We start from the raw sequence: 23596 nt of genomic DNA on the forward strand, positions 1-23596 counted from the left end.
CAATCTAATATGAAGCAAAACATTTAATTACATGAACCAATGATTTTCACCTGTTAAAACACAAGACACTAATCAAAAGCAAACCAGTTGTTTCATTAGAAATACCCAGAAATTGGTAAGAATTTATGCTCCTCTGGGGATCATCATTCTAAATAAATCCAAATGCCAATTTACTGTAAAAGATACTTAGTAAAAGCTCTTTTGTCTACTAAATACTGTATATTTAAATAAGTATCTTCATTTAAAATGGAAATGCGTAAGGTATACACTATATATTTTATAGCAACTTTTAAAATGGAATTTAAGAGATCTTACACCTGTTTTGGGAATTACAGTTTAAGTTACAAAAGGCCCTGCTATTTTACATTATTTTAACTGCTTAGCAATCTTGCTTGAAAGTAAAGATGGATATATCCCAAATATATTGCTATCAAGGAATTAATTGAAAAAGAGATTATTTTAAAGCTATAATTAGGTACTCTTTCAAACATATTTATGCTTGACAATACATGATGTTTAAATACAATAATGACCACACAAGAGACTCTATAATGATTAAAAATCCTGTTATAATGAAGTATTCAGCATTACTTACAAAAAACATTCTTGAGAAAAACATTTGACCTGAACCAAACAAAGCTTTTAGACCTATTATCCATTTCTCAGAAAACACAGAGATAGAGGAACGAGTTAAACTATGACAAGGAAATACTCACACAAATCCAGAATTTGGAACAATCTGTAAGTCATCTAGCATGATTTCTTCACTAAGCAAATATCATTAAAAAATTTTTTTAAAAAAGAGGGAGGGTGCTTGCTTAAAGAGGATTTAAGAACCTAACAACCAAATGTAATTCGTGGTCCTTGAGTGGATTATGGTTCCAAAAAAAAACATTTAAAAAGACATTTTGGGAACAACCAATGAAGTATGAATATACACTGGAGATGATATTAGAGAATTATTGTTAACTTTGTTACATGTGATATGGTATTGTAATTATTTTTGGAAAATGCATGCAGACATTTTTAGGGGGAAAATATGATATCTTTAATTTACTTCGCAAAGGTCTAACAAAAAATAATGAATATACAAGGATGTCCTAAATGTTTTCCTGTGGTTTCGTTTTAATAATTTCAGAAGTTTAACTACCACAAACTTAAAAAAAAATGTCTAACTTTGTATTTCTTTTACATTTACTTATTTTTATAAATTTATTTTCTGTTCTAGTCAATGCTTGCCATTTTCAGAGAGGAACTGAAACAAAAATGTATCATATAAAACTTATCCATCAAAATCACAAATCTAAAGTAGAAAAATGTAAATAATTAAATTTTAAAATGCAGCTCTTTTATAAATGTCTAGCAGTTAAACTTTTCAAGTTATCAAGGCTTAAAACTCCATTAAAACTCTATGATGCTCATTATATAGAAGCAAATATGGCAAAATGTTAGTAATCATTAAATCTACATATAGGTGATTTGGGTGTTCATTATACTATTGTTACCTTTTCTATATTAAAAACTGTTTTAATAAAAAGTTAAAAATAGTATAAAATATAATTAAGGACATGATCAGGCAATATTAAAAGACAAAAATAAGTTGCTTTACAAGGATTATAACATGACTCAATTATATATTAAATATGCATAAATGTACTGATTGAAATATATAATAAAAACATGGAAAGAACACATATAAAGTCAACCATTAATCTGTATTAGAATACTTTCTTTTTGCTTTTCAGTATTTTCCATAAATTTGTATTTATGGAAACTATAAAATATATTACCATAAATATGTATTTCTTCAAAAATAATGTTCATTTTATATGGATTTAAAAAATAAAGGTTAACAACCTTTATAATGGATTATTTAACCATTCTTAGGGTAAAGAACAGTTTATGTTTCTTAATCTATTTAGTTGAACTGGTAAGAGTTAGCTGTAAGTTTGATCACTAATTATTGTCTTGGAGTTGTTTTAAAATTTGTTTAAAATGAATTTTTCTTTAGATCAGAGTTTAACATAAACTTGAAACTAAAAACTTCAGAGGCATCCTTGCACTCTATTCTCAAAATTCCTTGCCTTCTACTCCATGTACACACTATTCTTTCCTCTTTTTTCCTTCATTCACCAAATGTATAGTCTATTTACTATGTGTAGGGGTGTAAGGCACACAGTCACTGCCAAAAAGAAAACCAAGTCTCTTGAGAAGATACACACACACACACACACACACACACACACACACACACACACACACACACAGAGAGAGAGAGAGAGAGAGTGGATAATTATAAGCAATATGTTAAGCAAACAATAAGATAAGCCTGAGGGTATCACTGCAAAGTATTAACAGGGTAGGTGCAGTCAACGTGACTGTAGTGGAAGACTCTGAAAAGAATCAGTCTCAAAGGAAGAGTAGGAGTCAACTAGGTAAAGGGCAGGATGGAAGGCATTCCTGACAGTGGGAAAGCATAAAAAAAGAGTAAAATTGCAGAGAAATACAAATGGTACACTATTACTAGATCGATAAAGTATAAAGCAGGGAGTGGGAAGAGTTGAAGCTGTACAAATGTGCAGAAGCCACATCACTGAGGTCCTGACTGCTATGTCAACATATAAATACAGTGATTGCATAGAATCTTCTTTCTCAAAATGTACTTTTGAATTTGAAGTCATAAACTTCAATCTACTTGATTTCAAGATCACAAATCCCATTTCTATATTTAAAGAAGAACCTTTTGTTGTCTAAAGTGACTTTTGGGAAAAAAATATTACAGTTATTAAAGACTATTAGATGGGATAATCATTTTGGGGAAAGACTGAAGGACAAATTCTTTAGCAAGAATCTGTCAATCACGTAACTAAAAAAACATACACGTAGCCTGGTCCTTTCTAAGCATGTCCACCTTTTTTTTCCCTACAAAAAACCCCATTTCAGTATTTGAAAAGGCCTTCTGCAAGAACAAGCAGTACCCTATCACACTACTGCCCCTCTGAAATGGGCATCTTGGTGATGATTAGGTTGGTAGATGAACCAGAAACAAAATCAAGTCTTCAATCTGAAAAAAACAGAAAACATTAAGCATTGCCTCAGGCCTGGTGGTAACCTATGAGATGCACTTTTTAATCAGAAAAGGTAAGATTGCACTTACATCTCGGGCTTTCACATAGAAGGCCTCTTGAAAAGCAGCTTCTAATGAGCCAATAAAAAATACAGGATGGCAGTCACCATATCTATAGGAAAAATTTCATCTATTAATTTAAATACATTTCAAATTCACTTCAAGGTTTCACAGGTCTAATCAAAGACTTTTAAGTAAATGTTGGTGCTAACGTCTCTTAAGAACAGACCAAACATTAAAATATTTCTTCAAAAACTTGGAAATGACCTTCATTAGATTTTAGAATTCTTCTCAGCCTATGTTGACATGTTAGGACACTGGATTTTAAGTACATATAGCAATTGGATTTAATAAGTGATTCAAAAACAAGCCATTTATAAGTAGCAATTCCTGGTTTCCCACTTTCATAATATTTTACTATTTACAGTAGCCTTAACTTTCCATTTTAGTTCAATTATTCCAGAGGTCCAACAGAAAGGGGAAAAAATGGTATTGGTATTGTGCGAAGTTTCCAAAGTACATTACATCAGAAAACAGAACTTAGGAGAAGTATCATTTACATGAAAATTTAGGGTTAAATATTTAAATCCTCTTTACTTAAACACCTTAGGAGAATCTCAAGCATATAAAGCATTTTATATTAGACTCTTAAGAAATGCTAAATGATTCTAAAATAAAAATTAAAAGAACAAATTCACTTACATTTTAAATTAACTTTCTACTTAACATTATTTTGAAGGATATTTTGCTTGTCCTAGGATACACTAAAAATTAGTATCCTATATAACCTAATCCTTTTGGGAATACAGTCAAGATATTAATTAATGATCCATTTATTGCAGTTCCATAAAGATACAGAGATAAGATCAGTATACCTCTGAAGTGGCATAAATGTTTTACTAGTTGTCTGACAATGAATACTCTGTGTTTCACTATCAGGACTATATAAATTGATAAATATATCCCTTAAATGCTTTAAGGAAAAATGCAAAAAACAATCTATTATTAAAATTGCTCCAGAAAAATCACAGTAGCATTAGAAGAACATCAGTTTTATATAGTTAATGTCCTAACCCTACCTTGAAGAAAACTCTGCTGTAAATTGTAATAAGGCATCTCCTTCATTTTCTGCGTTTTCTGGCACTAAAAAACAAACAAAAGAAAAAACAAAAACAAAAAACCAAAACAAATAGACACAAAAAACAAACCACATAACATCTAATCCCACATATAAGAAATATATTTAATCAATACAGAGGAAATAAAATTAAATTTTAGCTTCTGTGATATATCTGAGGAGACATTTTAACATACATTATAAGATTTCATCGGACTTTTCATCAAAAAGTTCCAAGCTCATAGATTTCGGAAAATCAACTGACACAACCCTGCTAAGCATTTAAAATATGTGCCAGTCATTAATTAGTATTTCAATGCTTTCTTGAACTCACATCTTGTGATTAAATTATATAAAAAGGATCTCAAGTTATTTCAAAGACTTTATTACTCAGGAAAATAATCAATTTTATATAAATATCATATATATTTCTGTCCATAGGAGTTCCCTAAATGCACAGAATAAATGAGCCATTAAAGGACTTTTTTCGATGGTCACTTTGCTGTTGTACTACTTGTGATCTACAGATGCATCTTGTAGAGTGGAAGTAAATGAGACAGCAAATTTAGTTCATTTTTTCCTTCCAAAGGTGGGTATCAGTGAACGGAAAGTAATATTACTACTCTTAAAACTGGTACCTCCAATAAGCTGTGGGGAAACAAGTACAGTCACAGACAGTACAGCTATTTGTTTATCAATTTTCAGGTTTAAAGTAAAGAGAGAGACTCATTAATTACTTATACATGTGAAACAAAAAGTTTTATTCCCTTGCATTTTTCATGAATATTACTAAAGCACTGGGAATTATTTGGTTTGATAAAAAACAAAACTCAAGAGGCTCCAGTTCTAATGACTAATGCCTACTTGCTATATTTTCTCTCTCCAACTCTGGAGTCAGTAAGATTTTTAAGTTCACTGTTCATAAGTTTCTGCACTAGGAGGAAGAATTGTAATGCTGGACGCAAAGAGCTATTAATACTCACTCATGGGAGATTTTCTCAGAGCAGATGATGCCATGCCGAATACTTCTCCATCATCCACTCCAAATTCGGAAGCATCTTCAAAGTCATCTCCATCACTATCACTAACCATATGAACATCGGTGCTTTGCTATTTAAGGAAAGTCCCAGTTAGTATCATATTGACTTTAGGAAATCAAATTCCAAAATATAAGTTGTGTAATCACAATGGGACATTATCATTATAAAAGCTTTATTAAATAAGAAGCCATTTGCTAGAGTAAAGCTTAATATTTTTCATTTTAAGGCTTACCAGTATTTCTAAACCTGACTAAAGGCTGGAGACTGAGAGAAAATGAAGGATGCTTACAAACTCAATGAAGACAGGGATTTTTGTCTGTTTTATCCCCAGCCTAAAGTATACAAATAAGTGCTCAATAAATAAGAAGAGGGTACAATCAGAGAGGTCAGACACAAAGTAAACTATATGAGTTTTTCAAAAAGCTTACACTAATTTATAATTATCACACAGAAGCAATGGTAGCATTTTCGAACTTGCCCCTTACTTACTGCAGTAGTTCTCAAATTTCTCATTAGTGAAATATGGTACACTGTCCCCACAGTGTTATTGGAAGATAATATGAAATACACTATACATGAAGGTTCTTTGTAAACCGAAAGCTATTAAATATGAGATGTAATAGTGATGCTGGAATTCAGTAAACACATTGAGAATTTACTACATGCTGGGCACTGATAAAAAGGCTGCTTATTTTGTTTTAGCAACATCAGTTGACATTTAAAGTATTACGATTAAAAACATCAGCTTCAAACTATGAACTAGGCTGCAGATCTTTAGGTTAGACTGGGATTTCAAGAACACTGATTTAAAACGTTTAAACTGAGTTGTGAATACTGACAAATATTCATGCCTTGGATGAGAAGGTATTGGCTAAATGCCTATCTGTAGTATGCTCAATAAAGTCTACAAAGACTAGTTAGTAAATGAAATTTTTCTTTTAAAAGATAGCATTACGTACTTATGAAAATGGGGGAACTATTTGATTCTTGTCTATGCAGACGAGCCTAACTCAGAGATAAATATTAACCAGAAAAAGTATTAAGAGAAACTTAGAATCAAAGACTCATGAAACTTAGCTGGAGGGGGGCAATGTTAGAAGTCAGCCAGTCATAGAATCATAGATTTTCAGGCTGGAAGGGATTTTAAAGCTCTTTCATCAATGTTTTTCAAACTTCTTTTCACAGGGTTACCTCCTTCCCCCAAACCCAAGCAAAATACTATGTAAAATTATAGTGCACACAGTAAATAAAAGTGAGGACAGTCTGGATGATGCAGGGAGAGGGTAATGGGGAGCCTCATGCTCCTGGGCTTGGGCTTTTCTTCCTCATATTCCTTTGACAGTGGGGTACCTCTGAAAGATCTCAGGACACTATGGGATAATTTTTAAAACTACTGATCTAGTTAGTCTAAAAGCTCCAAATGAGGAAGCCAAGATTTTTACTCCATTTGACTCAATAGGCTTAGCATTTCCTCCTGGGGCATAACCAAGCATTAATGCCCAGAATTTTAACATTTTTCCCTCTTATCTTAAAGACAGTCTTCCCAGTGGTTTGAGTACAGAAGGTAATAAACAGATACTTACTGGATGAATAAAAATGAATGGTCCTTGTCCTAAGCAATCTATCTGCTATGCTGACTGTACCACTATTTCTCACAGAAGTCTTGGTTCTACTTGTGATCCTAATCTGCCTAGTGTTTTGCTTTGCAGAGCAAAGGTCTCCTGATTTCAGCAATTCAACAGCTTTAAAATTCAAAAGCCCCTTCTTATTTCAAAGCAATGAAGAAGCCTCCTCTACAAAACAATACATTTACTAGGACCGCAACTGTGCTTGAATTCCCTGTGTTTTGGCCAGGCAAGTATCTGGAGTATGAAGTTCCCTTGAACTTTAGGCTCAGTCTTAAATTGGTAAAGGCTTAGGATCTACAAGGTACACAGTATGTTTGTTCCTTTAGGGTGCTTAGCCAGGTTCACAGGCAAGTGGGAAGAAACAAGTGTTTACTTGGTATGGCAAACCTTCTCACATCCTGTATCAGCTAAGCTATCATCTCAACTTCAACTTATTCTTGCCTAGTACTCACCCCTCCATTTAAGAGGCATCAGGTTAAGAAGGAGGGTAGGAACTCAGAGATGAAAAAGAAAAAGACTGTTCAAGATATCTTTTTTTCTCACCCCTTTTACTTTATTCACCACATCCATCCTTTTTCTCATAATCTAGTTTTCAAGCAAATAAGAGCCCTTGTCCATAACAATAGAACTTTATCTCATACTAGGATAATGATTTTAATTTTGTGCCTAAGTAACACATTATTTCTTTTGTTTTTATTGAAGTACAAAATCCCCAAATCTCTTATGCTCATGGAAAACAAAAACTACATCTTCAAAGGGAGGTATCTAAAAAAACCGATTTTGTTGAAAAAAGTATATTTCAAATATGAATTATTGAAGTATCTGCAAGAATGAGCTACTTAATTATGTATAAGGAACTCCCAATCTCTTCACATTTTCTTATCAGCCATCAAACAGGTTAGGAAAAGCTTTTTCTAAAAAATGAGATAAACAATCTTTTTTTTCATTAATGTTTGCTGATGAGAATAGACAGATTAGTCATGCCTGCCCTATAATTCTTTGAATTCAGAGAAGCTGTTTATTCAGATTTTTAAAAACAGCTAAAAATTCTGTGATTCTATTTTGGCTGTTGATTGCATTCATTTATTCCCTTTATCATTTAACAAACATTTACAAACACCTACTAAGTGCCACACTGCATGGACCAGTGTGAAAGATATAGTCCATGCTCCTTCAAAGAACATGATATAATATATACAGATATTTATAATATCAAGTGATAATGTTATGATAGGTAACTTCAGAGAAGAGCACTTACTGGGACTGGGAGAGATCGGAGCAAACTTCCTGGAGGAGACAATAACTGAACTGAGACAAAAATTTAGATCTTACACTTGGCACTAAGGCAAGCTTGTAACTGAAACAGACTTCCCTTTCACCAACTACTTATTATGTTGAAGCACCAGGGTAAAAGCTAGGGACACAGAGATAAAACATAGTTCCAGCCTTCAAGAAATTCCCTTAAAGGAGGATATATTTAGTTACAAATATGTCTTTTTCAGCAGTTATAAGAGATGCAATAAAAGTAAAAGCAAAAGCTATTGGTGAATAAAGGAGACAGTGAGTAGTTACTTTAGGACTAGGGAATAAGACTTGTGTAAGGCTTCACACAAGTGTTAGTATTTAACCTATACCTTTAAGAAAGATATCAGTGTTGTAGAATGCATATAACAGAAGATTGGGGGAATGGGGAGTTGTACTCTAGGCAGAGAAAAAACTCAAATGAGAAACTGGGTATTTTAAAAATCAATAAAGAATTCAGAAAAACAAATTAAATCATCAGCTCTATGTATGGGAGAGGAATGTGGACTGGCAGTAAAGTCAAAAGGTTTTGATGGAATGGGATTGTAGCAGTCCTTAAAATCGCATACTAAGGTATTTGAACTTTATTCTGATGGCAATAGGAAAATCACTAAAGGTTTTTAGGCAGAGGACTGTTCAAGGGAATAACTGATAGGTGTGTGCATGTGTATTTGGGATGGTGTGGAGGCAGATTAGACACAAAGATATGAGAAGGGAGACTTATTTCGAAATTCTAAGTGAGAAGACTTGAGAGCCTATCCTTGAGCAGTAGCAGTAGGAATTGAATGAAGGAGACAGACTTAAAATACACTTCAGCAGAACTGACAGGAATGGTTCACCAGTTAGATTTAAGGATGAAAAAAATGGAAGGGGCAAATATGATGCCAAGACTTCTAGTTTAGTTGACTGAATGGGTAGAGAAGGTCAGGTTTGGTGAGGGAGGATACTGAGGCTAGTTCTCATAATAAATTTGAGGCAGCTGTAGTAAATCCCAGTATACATCTGGTAGGCATCTGGAAAAAAATCTTAGGCACTCAGGACACAGATCCAGAAAAGATTGAGGTATGGAAGTAATCACCATCTAAGTAACAGTTGAGGTTATATATAGGAATGAATAAGATCATTCAGTTAAAAAGAAGAGTGATAAGGATGAAAGTTTACAGACTATATTATATATACACATAATCATTATATATTATATAAATATTTCAATTGGTAACGAAGAAAAATAATAAAAGAGATGAAGAGATAGCTTTCAAAATTTAGAAGGTTAGTTGAGAGAAAGAATCATAGACACAAGGTCTGAGAAAATCTTAATGGAGACTAGAACTGTAAACAGGCTCAGTGGGATGATGTGAGGAAAATGGAAGTTCTTATGGCCAGAACCCTCACCTAAACTACTTGATGATGTAATTGGCCTACTGCTAGGCTAATGCTTCCACACCCGTTGGCAATAAGCTGCTATTGACTGAGTCACTATATAAAGAGCTGGAAGTAGATTAAGGACCTGCAGACTGCTGGATGCAGACATGATTCTAGTGCTCAAAGTACCACCATGAAAATAAAGCTTTTACCCCAAGAATGTTTTCTTGTCATTTCTCAATCTCACTGAATCCATAGTGAACTTGCCCAGGGCTGAAACCCTCAGGCAGGACAGTATGTAATAGCAATATGTCTAAAAAAACAATGTACATATCTTAAATTAAAAATACATTATTGCTAAAAAGTGCTAACCTTCATCTGAACTTTCAGTGAGTCATAATCTTTTTGCTGGTGGAGGTCTTGCCTATATGTTGACGGCTGCTGACTAATCAGGGTGGTGGTCGCTGAAGGCTGGGTGGGGGTGGCTGTGGCAATTTCTTAAAGACAATAATGAAGTCTGACACACTGATGGACTCTTCCTTTCACAACTTCTCTGTAGCTTGTGATACCGTTTGAAAGTGCTTTACCTACAGAAGAACTTCTTCCAAAATTGGAGTCAATTCTCCCAAACCCTGCCACTGCTTTATGTAACTGTATAAATCTTGTGTTGTCACTTCAACAATCTTCACAGCATTTTCACCAGGAGTAGATTTCATCTCAAGAAACCACTTTCTTTGCTCGTCCATAAGAAGCAATTCCCTGTCCATTCAAGTTTGTTCGTGAGACTGCAGAAATTCTGTCACAACCCCAGGCTCCACTTCTAACTCTAGTTCTCTTGCTATTTCTACCACATGTGACTTCCTTCCTCCACTGGAGCCTTGAATCCCTCAAAGTCATCTGTCAGGGGTGGAATCAACCTATTCCAAACTCCTGTTAATGTTGATATTTTGACCTCTTCTCAAGAATTATGAATGTTTTTCATGGCATCTGGAATAGTGAACCCTTTTAAGAAGGTTTTCAATTTACATTGCCCAGATCCATCAGAGGAATCACTACCTATGGCAGTTATGGCCTTACAAAATGTATTTCTTAAATAACAAGACTTGAAAGTCTAAATTACTCCTTGATCTATGACCTGCAGAATGGATGTTGTATTAGCAGGCATAAAAACAACACTAATCTCATTGCACATCTCCTTGTTTAGGTTTATTCCTAGGTATTTTATTCTTTTTGATGCAATTGTGAATGGAATTGTTTTCTTGATTCCTCTTCCTGCTAGTTCATCGTTAAGGTATAGGAACACAACAGATTTCTATGTATTAATTTTGTATCCCACAACTTTACAGAATTCAGATATTAGATCTAGTTGTTTTGGAGTGGATTCTCTAGGGTTTTTTATGTACAAGATCATGTCATCTGCAAACAGGGACAGTTAAACTTCTTACTTGCCAATCTGGATGGCTTTTATTTCTTTGTGTTGTATGATTACTGTGGCTAGGACCTTCAGTATTATGTTGAATAGAAGTGGAGAGAGTGGGCATCCTTGTCTTGTTCCTGATCTTAAAGGAAAAGCTTTCAGCTTCTCACTGTTAAGTATAATGTTGACTGTGGGTTTGCCATATATGGCCTTTACTATGTTGAGGTACTTGCCCTCTATACCCATTTTGTTGAGTTTTTATCATGAATGGATGTTGAATTTTGTCGAATGCTTTTTCAGCATCTATGGAGATGATCATGTGGTTTTTTTTCCTTCTTTTTTGTTGACGTTGTGGATGATGTTGATGTATTTTCGAACGTTGTACCATCCTTGCATACCTGGGATGAATCCTACTTCATCATGATGGATGATCTTTTTGACATATTTTTGAATTTGGTTTGTTGATATTTTGTTGAGTATTTTTGCAAGTATGTTCATCAGGGATATTGGTCTACAATTTTCTTTTTTGTGTTGTCAGTGTCTGGTTTTGGTACTAGATTGATTTTTGCCTCGTAAAATAAATTTGTGAGTATTCCCTCTTCTACTTTTTGGAAAACTTTAAGGAGGATGGGTATTATGTGCTCACTAAATGTTTGAAAAAATTCAGCAGTGAAACCATCTGGATCAGGAATTTTGTTCTTAGGTAGTTGTTTGATTATCAATTCAATTTCTTTGCTGGTAATTGGTCTATTCAGGTTTTCTGTTTCTTCCTGGGTTAGCCTTGGTAGGTTGTATTTTTCTAGAAAGTTGTCCATTTCTTCTAGGTTATCCAGTTTATTATCATATAATTTTTCATAGTATTCTCTCATAATTCTTTGTATTTCTATGGTTTTCGTAGTGATTTTTCCTTTCTCATTTCTGATTCTGTTTACATGTGTAGGCTCTCTTTTTTCTTGGGAAGTCTGGCTAGGGGTTTATCTTTTTTGTTTATTTTATTGAAGAACCAGCTCCTGCTTTCATTGATTCTTTATATTGTTTTATTGTTCTCGATTTTATTTATTTCTGCTTTAATCTTTATTATGTCCCTCCTACTGACTTTGGGCCTCATTTGTTCTTCCTTTTCTAGTTTCATTAATTGTTAGTTTAGACTGTTCATTTGGGATTGTTCTTCTTTCCTGAGGTAGGCCTGTATTGCAATATATCCTCTTAGCAGAGCCTTTGCTGCACCCCACAGATTTTGCAGTGTTGAATTATTGTTGTCACTTGTCTCCATATATTGCTTGATCTCTATTTTTATTTTTTCATTGATCCATTGGTTACTTAGAAGCATGTTATGAAGACTCTATGTGTTTGAGGGCTTTTTCATTTTCTTTGCATAATTTACTTCTGGTTTCATACCATTGTGATCTGAGAAGGTGGTTGGTACTATTTCAATCTTTTTGAATTTACTGAGGCTCTTTTTGTGGCCTAGTATATGATCTATTCTTGAAAATGTTCCATGTGCACTTGAGAAGAATGTGTATCCTGTTTCTTTTGGATAGAGTGTTCTGCAGATGTCAGGTCCATCTGTTCTAATATGTTGTGCAGTGCCTCTGTCTCTGTATTTATTTTCTGCCTGGTTGATCTGTTGTTTGGAGTGAGTGGTGTGTTGAAGTCTCCTAGAACAAATGCATTGCATTCTATTTCCCCCTTTAATTCTGTTAGTATTTGTTTCACATATGTAGGTGATCCTGTGTTGGGTGCTTAGATATTTATAATAATTATATCCCCTTGTTGGACAGACCCCTATATCATTATGTAATGTCCTTCTTTGTCTCTTGTAATTTTCTTTGTTTTGAAGTCTATTTTGTCTGATATAAGTACTGTAACTCTTGCTTTTTTCTCACTATTGTTTGCATGAAATATCTTTTTCCATCCCTTTACTTTCAGTCTGTGTATGTCTTTGGGTTTGAAGTGACTGTCTTGTAGGCCGCATATAGATGGGTCTTATTTTTTTATGCATTCAGTGACTCTACATCTTTGATTGGTGCATTCAGACCATTTACATTCAGGGTGATTATCAATAGGTATGTACCTATTGCCATGGCAGGCTTTAGATCTGTGGCTACCAAAGGTTCAAGAGTAATTCCTTACTATCTAACAGTCTAATTTAACTCACTTCATATGTTATTACAAACACAACCTAAAGAGTTTTTTTTCCCCCTCATTTTCGTCCTCTTCCATTCTTTGTGTGTTATGAATAATATTCTGTACTCTTTGTCTATCTCTTGGGTGATATTTAGTGTTAGAAATACTTCCATCTATAGGAATCCCTCCAAAATGCACTACAGAAGTGGTTTGTGGGAGGTAAATTCTCTCAGCTTTTGCTTATCAGAAAATTGTTTATTGTTTAATTCCTCCTTCAAATTTAAATGGTAACCTTGCCGGGTAGAGTATTCTTGGTTCATGGCCCTTCTGCTTCATTGCATTAAGTATATCATGTCACTCCCCTCTGGGCTGTAATGCTTCTGTTGAGAAGTCTGATGATAGCCTGATGGATTTTCCTTTTTATGTGATCTTTTTTCTTTCTCTAGTTGTTTTTAAAAGCCTGTCCTTATGCTTGATCTTTGCCATTTTAATTATATATGTCTTGATGTTGTCTTCCTTGGGTCCCTTGTGTTGGGAGATCTGTGTACCTCCATAGCTTGAGAGACTATCTCCTTTCCCAGATTGGGGAAATTTTCAGCAATTACCTCCTCAATGACGTTTCTACCCCCTTTTCTCTCTCTTCTTCTTCTGGTACCCCTATAAGGAGAATATTGTGCTGTTTGGATTGGTCACACAGTTCTCTCAATATTCTTTCCTTCCTAATTTTTCTCTCTGTGTCTCAGCTTCTTTGTATTCCTCTTCTCTAATTTCTATTCCATTTACTGTCTCTTCTACTACATCTAATCTGCTTTTAAATCCCTCAATTCTGTTTCATTTCAGATCTGGAATTTCTTTTTTTTACTTAATTTTTAAATTTTGATATCATTAATGTACAATTACTTGAACAACATTATGGTTACTAGACTCCCCCCAGTATCAAATCCCCCCACAAACACCATTACAGTTACTGTCCATCGGTGTAGTAAGATGCTATAGAATCATTACTTGTCTTCTCTGTATATACTGCCTTTCCAGTGCCCCTCCCCACATTATGTCTGCTAATTGTAATGCCCCATTTTCCCCCTTAATCCTCCCTTCCCACCCATCCACCCCAGTCCCTTTCCCCTTGGCAACTGTTAGCCCATTCTTGGGTTCTGTGAGTCTGCTGCTGTTTTGTTCCTTCAGTTTTTCCTTTGTTCTTACACTCCACAGATGAGTGAAATCATTTGGTACTTGCCTTTCTCCACCTGGCTTATTTCACTGAGTATAATACCCTCTAGCTCCATCCATGTTGCTGCAAATAGTATTTGTTTTCTTCTTATGGCTGAATAATATTCCATTGTGTATATGTACCACCTCTTCTTTATCCATTCATCTACTGATGGACACTTAGGTTGCTTCCATTTCTTGGATACTGTAAATAGTGCTGTGATAAACATAGGAGTGCATATGTCTTTTTCAAACTGGGCTGCTGCATTCTTAGGGTAAGTCCCTAGGAGTGGAATTCCTGTGTCAAATGATATGTCTATTTTTAGTTTTTTGAGGAACCTCCATACTTATTTCCACAATGGTTGAACTAGTTTACATTCCCACCAGCGGTGTAGGAGGGTTCCCCTTTCTCCATGACCTTGCCAACATTTGTTGTTGTTTGTCTTTTGGATGTTGGCCATTCTAACTGGTGTGAGGTGATATCTCATTGTGGCTTTAATTTGCATTTCTCTGGTGATTAGTGACGTGGAACATCTTTTCATGTGCCTGTTGGCCATCTCAATTTCTTCTTTGGAGAAGTGTCTCATCAGCAACTCTGACCATTTTGTAATTGGATTATTTGCTTTTTGTTTGTTGAGGTGCGTGAGCTATTTATATAATTTGGATGTCAACCCCTTATCAGGTATGCCATTTATGAATATATTTTCCCATACTGTAGGATGTCATTTTGTTCTACTGATGGTATCTTTTGCTGTACAGAATCTTTTTAGTTTGGTATCATCCCACTTGTTTATTTTTGCTTTTGTTTCCCTTGCCGGGGAGGTATGTTCATGAAGAAGTTGCTCATGTTTATGTCCAAGAGATTTTTGCCTATATATTTTCTAAGAGTTTTATGGTTTCATGACTTACATTCAGGTCTTTGATCCATTCTGAGCTTACTTTTGTGTATGGGGTTAGACAATGATCCAGTTTCATTCTCTTACATGTAGCTGTCCAATTCTGCCATCACCAGCTGTTGAAGAGGCTGTCATTTCCCCATTTAATATCCATGGCTCCTTTATCATATATTAATTGACCATATATGCTTGAGTTTATATCTGGACTCTCAGATATGGCATTTCTTAATGATTGAATCTCTGTCTTAAATTTGTTCCTGAGTTCTTGAATATTTTTCTGTACCTCCATAAGCATGTTTATGATTTTTATTTTGAACTCTCTTTAAGGAAGATTGGTGAGTTCAGTTTCATTTGGCCCTTTTTCTGGTGTTTGTGAGATTTTAGTCTGAACCATGTTCTTTTGACATTTCATATTTTTGTGTGGTGACCTCTATTGCCCAGAAGCTCCAGTCTCTGGAACTGCTCAGTCCCTAGAGTGAGGTTGGGGGTCATAGGGGAGTGGAGCTGACGCCTTGTGGAAGGATAGATCTATTTCCTGATTCTCATCTGCCCTGTGTCTCCTGTATCAGAGCCAGTGGCCTGAGTACACAGGTGTAAACCTCTGTGCTTGGCGTCTCTAGCTGTTGTAGGTGGGGCCTCCCTCTGGCTGGCCTGATGCTAGAACAGTGACTGCCAGTTTGGGAGCTGTTGATGTCAGGGCAGGAGGAAGGCTTGGCAGGCTGCACATCACAGTGGGGGGGGGGGGCCTCAGAGCTGAGTAGCCAGCCAGGGGGATCGAGTGCCCAAAGCTCCCCAAAGTTCCCAATCTGCTGGGCAGCGCACACCCAGACAGCTTGTTCCCCTGTCCCTTCTCCCATGCAGCAAGCTCCATGCAAACCTTGCCCCTTCAGCAGCTTTCTCACTGCTAGGAAGCCCCTCAGACTGCCTGATTTTCCCTTGTCCCACAGTGGCTGGGTGTGGATCCTGTCCTCCACAAACGTCCAGAATCTGTCTCTTAAGCACTCCACCTGTCCCAGCTCCCCATCCTCCAGAGAACCACACAATGTAGGTTTCTGCTTGCAAAGCTGATCTCCAGGGCCAGGTGTTCAGCAGTCCCAGGCTTTCACCCCATCCCCTGCTGCATTTCTCTTCCTCCCGCCCATGAACTGGGGTAGGGGAAGCGCTCAGGTCCTGCTGGATCAAGGCTTTACCCTGTTTTGTGAGGTCAGCTCTGTTCATGAGATCTGTGTGCAGTCTGGTGCAGCCTTCTTTCCTGTTGCTGTTTTTGGGGTTAGTTATATTTTCACACTATCTGTGGTTTTGGGAGGAGTTCTCTGTCTCATCTCTCAGGCTGCCATCTTGAATCCACGATTGAAATTTTTGTACTCCTTTACCCCTCTTTCAAAACCATCCACCCACCAACCCCTCCCCCATGGTAACCACCAGTCACTTCTCAGTGTCTCTGAGTCTACTGCTGTTCTGTTCATTTTGTTTTGTTTTTATATTCCACAAATAAGTGAAATCATATCATATTTGACTTTCTCCACCTGGCTTATTTCACTTAGCATAATACCCTCTAGGTCCATCCATGTTATCACAAATGGCAGGATTTTCTTTTCATTGTTATGGTTGAATAGTATTCCACTGTCTTTATGTACCACATTTTCTTTAATCACTCATCTATTGATGGATACTTTGGTTACTTGTTCACTTTCTTAACCGTCATGTGTTCACTGGAGAAGCACTCTTAATTTCCTTCAAGAACTTTTTGTTTGCATTTACAACTTGGCTGTTTGTCATAAGTGGACTAGCTTTTGGCCTGTCTTGGCTTTCAATATGCTTACCTCACTAGGCTTAATTAATCATTTATGGCTTTTGATTTAAAGTGAGAGATGTGTGACTCTTCTTTTCAACTAACACTTAGCAGCAATTGTAGGGTTTTTAATTGGTCTAATTTCAATATTGTTTTGTCTCAGGGACTGGGAGGCTTGAGGAGAGGGAGAAAGACAGGAATATCTGGTTGGTGGAGCAGTCAGGACACGTGCAACATTTACCAATTAAATTCACTATCTTATATGGGTTCGGTTTGTGGCACCCCAAACCAATTACAATAGTAACATCAGAAATCACTGATCACCATAACAAATACAATAATTATGAAAAAGTTTGAAATATTGTGAAATAATTAAAATGTGACACAGAGACCAAAGTGAGCAAAGGCTGTTGGAAAAATAGTGCTGACAGACTTGCTCAAGGCAGGGTTGTCACAAACATTCAGTGTGTATAAAACAGTTTTCTGCAAAGCACAATAAAGAGAAGTACAATATAAGGAGGCATGGCTGTATTCTAAGAAGCTTGGATATAAAAAAAGATGGAGCTAAAATTTCAAGGGGAGCTAAGTTGAAGGAATATTTATTTTTAGGATGAGAAGATCTGAGTATGTTTTTGGGATGAAGAGAAGGAACCAATAGAGGAAGAGAGGATAAAAATGAAAGAAAGATGTATTACCATACCCATGTTATAGGAGAGACTAGTGAGGGTAGAATCAAAATAATAAGCAGAACACAAACTCTAATAGCAAGAAACTTCTCAGCTAACAAATTACGGTTAGAAGTTTGATGCTAATATTAAAATACCCTTACTTAAATAGTCAAAAAGAAAAGGATCATAAAAATCTCAATGTGTGAGATCAGCTGGGACAGTTTCAAAGAATAGCAAGTCCCTCAGTGACCAGAAAGACTGTTTATGCTTCAATTGATGTGATCATTAATATGGATGATTAGATAGGTTTTAGGGAGACATGGTAAGTTCAATCTTATACAGTGGGTATTCAGATGAAGATATTTAGAAGGAACTGGATTTCTATTTAGCTTGCCTGTTTGTGGGGCAATGTCACATTATGTTGGAAGGAGCTAATAGTATGTAGCATTGCACCACAGGCAAACAAGCTAAATACTTGTATTATCAAGTTTTAAAAACAAAAATACAGATTTCTGGTACTTATCTGCATTCAATTTTATTTTGTTAGGTACAAGCTCCATTATGGGAAGACTTTGCTTTATTCATAGCCATATTCCCAGCACTTAGACCAGTACCAGACACAGAGTTGGTAGGTATTGTAATCAGAATTTATTGAATGAATACTGAATAAATCTTTTCTGTCACCTAAGCCAAATCTTGGTATCATTTTTAATTCTTTCTTCTCTTGTCCCACAGATCCTATCACTCAAGCATCCTATTGACTTTCCCTCCAAAATATTTCCTGAATTTATATCCTTCTTTCTTTTTACTAATAATGTTCCAGTTCAGGATCTTATCTTTTGCCTGTAATAGTACAATAGATTAATATCTGATTTCTCTGTCTCCAGCTTTCTCTTATACCTAGCTTGTGCATAGCAGCTGAAGTTGCTCTTCTCTAAAATGCATATTTTGGGGGGAAAAATCATATTCCCAGCACTAAGACCAGTACCTACCTACAGAGTAGGTAGTAGGTAGGTATTGTAATCTTACCTTAAAAGCCTTCTATGGTTCCCCAGAGTTGAACTTTCCAACTTGACAAAAAATTTCAAGTTCTCAACTTGCCTTATCTCTTACCTTTGTTTCCCACTTTATTTTGCACATATTTGTCAATTTGGATGTGAACACTTCTAAGACTATCTTCTTTTAAAAAATTCATTTACAAATACTAATTCTGTGGCTGGTATGTGCCAGGCCCTATATTGTATTAGGTGTTAGGGCTACAAAGGTGCTTAAGGCAGACAAGGCTTTTGCCTACAAACATTCTCTAAGATTACATGCTCCCCTCCCCTTCATGTTTGTGCTCTCCTAGTATCTTGTGCTTGCTTCAATTTTCTTGTTAACTGTATAACAACAAATTATCAGTTTATATTCATCTGATTAGCACATAGTGAGCAATCAATAGATGTTTCCTTAACTGAAGTTACAAATTAACAGCTGTAAAATTAACTATATTTGAACTTTTTTTTTGTTATTCTTGGGGTATTGTTCCTCCTCTGTTGTGAACTGAGGATTGGAAAGTTCCCAAGAAGACTGGGTCCAAGGTATCCCTACACTGTCCCACCCAAATAGCTGGAAAGAGAAGAGATAGGTACTTAGCTAGGTACCCAGAGATATGGGAAGATCATTAAAAGGTGGCTCAGAAGGAAAGGGAAGATGGGAAGGAAATAGAAAATTTTGAATTATCATAAGGAAAATGTACTTGCAGGGCCAGAAGGGGATGTGATAAACAAAATTTCCCCAGCTCAGGACACATAACTATAACCCATAAGATTTAAAATTTGAATTTAACTACTGGTCTCAAATATCTCCTTCCCAAATCAAGGCTTAAGACAGTTGATAGCAAAATGATAACTGTCTTGGAATACCTGAAACCACGTAGAAGAAACGTTAAAACCAGAAGAAGGAAGCAGAACTACTGTGTGGAAGCTACATGAATGTAGGTCCTAGTTTAATACATTAACAGACAGAGCTGCTTAACAATGAAACTGGTTGCCTCATAAAGGCAGAACCTTTTCACTGCAGTTAAAACACAGGTATATTTTGAGTGAGCTCTTTCAGCATAGACTATGGTCCTAACATTTGGTACCTAGAAGACATTAAATAAATGTTCAAATGAATGAGGAATGAATAGATGGAAGAATAGACATCAAATGAAAAATCCCTTCCAGTTGTATAATTCTAAGACAACATAAAAATTGAGTCATAGCTTCTTTCCCATTTTTCACCAGCCCTCTAGAAGAGGTGGTATTTACAGTCAGCCAGGGAAGGAAAAATAATGGTTTCATCCCAGATAATCAGATTTTAAGATATTCCCAAGGCTGTGGCTGTTTAAGTTTGGCAAAGCCTCTTCACTCCACTCCACCTTCTTTTCTAATTAACCTAAAAAGTGTGCCAGCCTTACACACTACTACTCAATGCATGACACTGACTTCTTCCTCCTGAAGGCACCACTCAAACAACACATATAATGGAGAGGGTGAGACAAAGAAATAAAATGAAGTGAAACAGGTTATCTGTCACCTCTCAGAGCACAGAATAATTAACAATTCTGGGTAGAGCTAAGTGCCCCTTTTTAATGTTTGTGGATTTAGCCACTTTAGAAGTTGAAGCATAACCTACTTTAGCTAATAAAAACACTCAAGCATTAGAAAGAATATTTCAATAAATTATTTCTGGCAATTTCTGCCAACAACTGAAGCTCAATATCATTTTTTTCTTTCATGGGGCTTAGTGTGAAAAAGTGCTAGAAAAAATGGTGTGGTCTCTTTAAAGGAAATTAACATTTTTAGATGTCCAAGAAACAGTATAGTAGTATTTGTAGCAGGGGAAAAACTTTCCTTCTTAGTGGATTTCTAAAAAAAAGTTGAAAAACAAAGTGACAAATTATCCTTCTCACAGGATGATCATAGACTAGAACTTCACTTATGCAGTCCCATTTTTCTTTGACATATTTAAGTGATATAAATACATATTAGGAGGATGGCTGGAGAGGTCCTATGGCAACTTCTGTAATGGGTGTTCAAAATATGTAGTCAGTTTAAATAAAAATCTGCAACCATATTTTGTACAGAATGTAAATGCATAAGTTTTACTGGACTAGCTGAACTTTTAAATACGTGGATCATGCTCTACCCTGGAAAACACTGGTGTAAAATTCTTCTGTGCTATTTAGTTTTGACCTCTGTTGCATATACTTTTTAAGGTCATGGTGATGACTCTTCCAGAACATGGTAGGAACACAATAAATATTTTTTAAACATATAAATTATAATGTCCAGGTTCTCTTTCTCATTCACTTACACCCAAAATCATAGTTGGACACAGTGTGCTATTTCTAACCATGGAAAAGATAATGCCTTTTAACATTAGTTAGACCAACAAAGACACACACAAGCACGTCATGTACACAAACATGTTCAATTTTATCTGCCCCTCTTCTCTATTTCTAAAGCACCTTTATGCACCCTATCACCACATTTATTATGTTATGCTATTATTATTTGACTCTGAGCACCTTGGTAAAGGTATGCAGTTACTCATCTTTATTACCTAGCATCAAGCACAATGCCTGGTGCAGAGAAGGTGCTCCAAGTCGATGAGTTAAAGGACCTTCAGTTTCAATCCTAATAAATACACTCAACTATTTGTCAGCGGCAAAGAAAATCCCTTTGTTAATGTGGCAATTCTAAGTAAAAATCACTTCAACCAATCCACCCAAATTCTGTCTGCTGAAACATGAAACTTTAGAACAAGAAGAAGCACATTAGCAATAACCTTTCATGGGAAGTTTCTACCTTCAAGAATTTAGTGAGACTTTATTCATGCTACATTAACTTTATTCATTGTTGTGGCAGATAAAAAAGAATAGGAAGTGGGCAGGAGGGTGGAGGATAGGCCTGTGTTCAATGGAAAGCTGGCAAATAGGCTTACCTCTTCAGACTGCTCCCGGGTTTGTGCAGGTGAAGATCTTCTTCCCACTGTAAGTCGGTGGCAAGGATAAGAGAGCCCTGACTCAGCAAGACACATCTGCAAAAAGTAGAACTCATCATTTGTAAACAAAATGAGACAATGTTTCACAAAAGGATTTCACATTGGGGATATTTTCTATTATTTCTGAAGCTAGATTAGAAAGGTCACTCTAGTGGCCTAGTTATTATATTACTAGGAAGGCTTTGAAAATTTCAAATTTTTTCACACATGGAATGTTATAACCAAGGCTATTTTTCATTTAGACAGTAGACTGGGGCTCCAGGAAAATGTATCAAACTGAAAATAAAGCTAATCATATACATTTCCTTCCTGCTCCAGGCATGTCTTTTAACTTTTGTTTAGTAGAATAATATCTTGGTTTCCTAATTCCCTGGGGTGTATTCTATAAATACATTTTACTCTCCCAATTTTTTGGAGAGTACCTGGAATAGTGTTCACTGAAGGCATTTAAAAAAAAGTTTCTACACGTGATAACAATGTCACTTATGTTTTAATCAATATTAAGCCACAATTTTAGATCATTATTATAGATATGGATCTATAATGTATATAAAGCATGAAGCACAGTCCCTGGCACACATTCAGTTTACAGTTTTTATTACCATTATGATCTAAAACATTACCCAAAGAACCTGTCTAGTTTAGCCAATTAATACAATATATATTTACTTCTCTTGAAATTTATACTGGGTCAGATATACAATAACAATTTTAAGGCTTAAGTTAAATCTGGGCAAATATAAGCAAATATGAGTGCATGTCACTTTTGTCTACACAGAAGTATTAAAAATTGTTAAATATTCAAAAACAGGTGGTGTTCTTTGGTGTTCATGAAATGACATATATGTGTACTTAATGTTAATGTTAACAATGATATACAGTGAAGTTTGTTTTATTATTATTAGAGATAAAATAGGGTATCCACTAGCACACTGAAAACATCCTCTGGTAAATTTCAGGGAGATGTGAATTACAGTGATATATGAGGAAACCCAAATGTCTGTAAATTTAAATTCATAGGGACCAGCCAAAGACACAACAGTGAGTTGGTCATAACTGTAATTCAAATATATGCTATAATCAGACTGATTATCTGAAGATAAATACTGGAATGGAAAATGCAAAAGTCACATAAATATCTAGGTATTTTTAATCACACAAGTGTGTGCTGTCCTATCAATTATACTGATAAAAATCATGTTTGATTATTTTTCTTTTAATCTAGCAAGAGGTTTTCGTTCTTGCATAGAGATGTTCTGGCACTGTACAAATGCTAGAAAACCTGATTAATTTTAAAAAAATTGCAGTGATTCTGTCATTCTATTCAATCACAAATTATTAACATAATTGTTAGAACTAGCTTAATATTTCATTTCAGTATATTTAAAAGCAAAGCTAAACTGGTTAAGAAGCACTGGCTAAATTTCAAGCCATATTACCTTCACAAAATTTTTCATTTGAAAAGAGTCCTCCTCCCCAACCCTGAAATCCTCTGGTAATGAAATAGTAATGATGGTAAATGTTGTTGACAATCAGAAGCACTGTAATGCAATGGAAAGAGACCTGGACAAGAAACCAGAAAAATTTTGATTCAAGTTCTACCTAGCCTTCTGATCTTGGGAGAATCATTTCTCTATTCTAAGTCAGAGTTTCCTTTCATTAATTTAGGTGAGTTATCCCTGCCCTAACTACCTCAATGGACTTTTAAAAGGCTTAAATATAAAGTAAGTAAAAGCTGGCTTTGAAACTATTCTGAAGTAGGCAGAAGAGCTGTTATGATTTCAATGATTGTTATTTTTAAGACTTGGAGAAGAGAAAAAGTGATTGACTTCTACTGTGACTACCTCTGCATACAGCCCAGTCATGTGTAAATTAAAAGAGT

General features: G+C 35.5%; 1 protein-coding gene across 2 annotated transcripts in view; it reads right to left on the bottom strand.

The window, feature by feature from the left end:
• FAF1 (Fas associated factor 1) overlaps nucleotides 1-23596 on the bottom strand; it is a 566821-nt gene that overhangs the window by 152790 nt on the left and 390435 nt on the right. For both annotated transcript variants that reach the window (XM_073233907.1, XM_037021905.2), the window contains exons 9-12: nucleotides 21655-21750; nucleotides 5228-5354; nucleotides 4207-4270; nucleotides 3158-3239 (exon numbers count right to left, since the gene is read on the bottom strand). In XM_073233907.1, coding sequence (XP_073090008.1) covers nucleotides 3158-3239; nucleotides 4207-4270; nucleotides 5228-5354; nucleotides 21655-21750 — 369 coding nt within the window. The remainder of the gene's footprint in view (nucleotides 1-3157; nucleotides 3240-4206; nucleotides 4271-5227; nucleotides 5355-21654; nucleotides 21751-23596) is intronic.

Source organism: Manis javanica, chromosome 4, assembly GCF_040802235.1.
Source record: "Manis javanica isolate MJ-LG chromosome 4, MJ_LKY, whole genome shotgun sequence".
Lineage (NCBI taxonomy): Eukaryota > Metazoa > Chordata > Mammalia > Pholidota > Manidae > Manis > Manis javanica.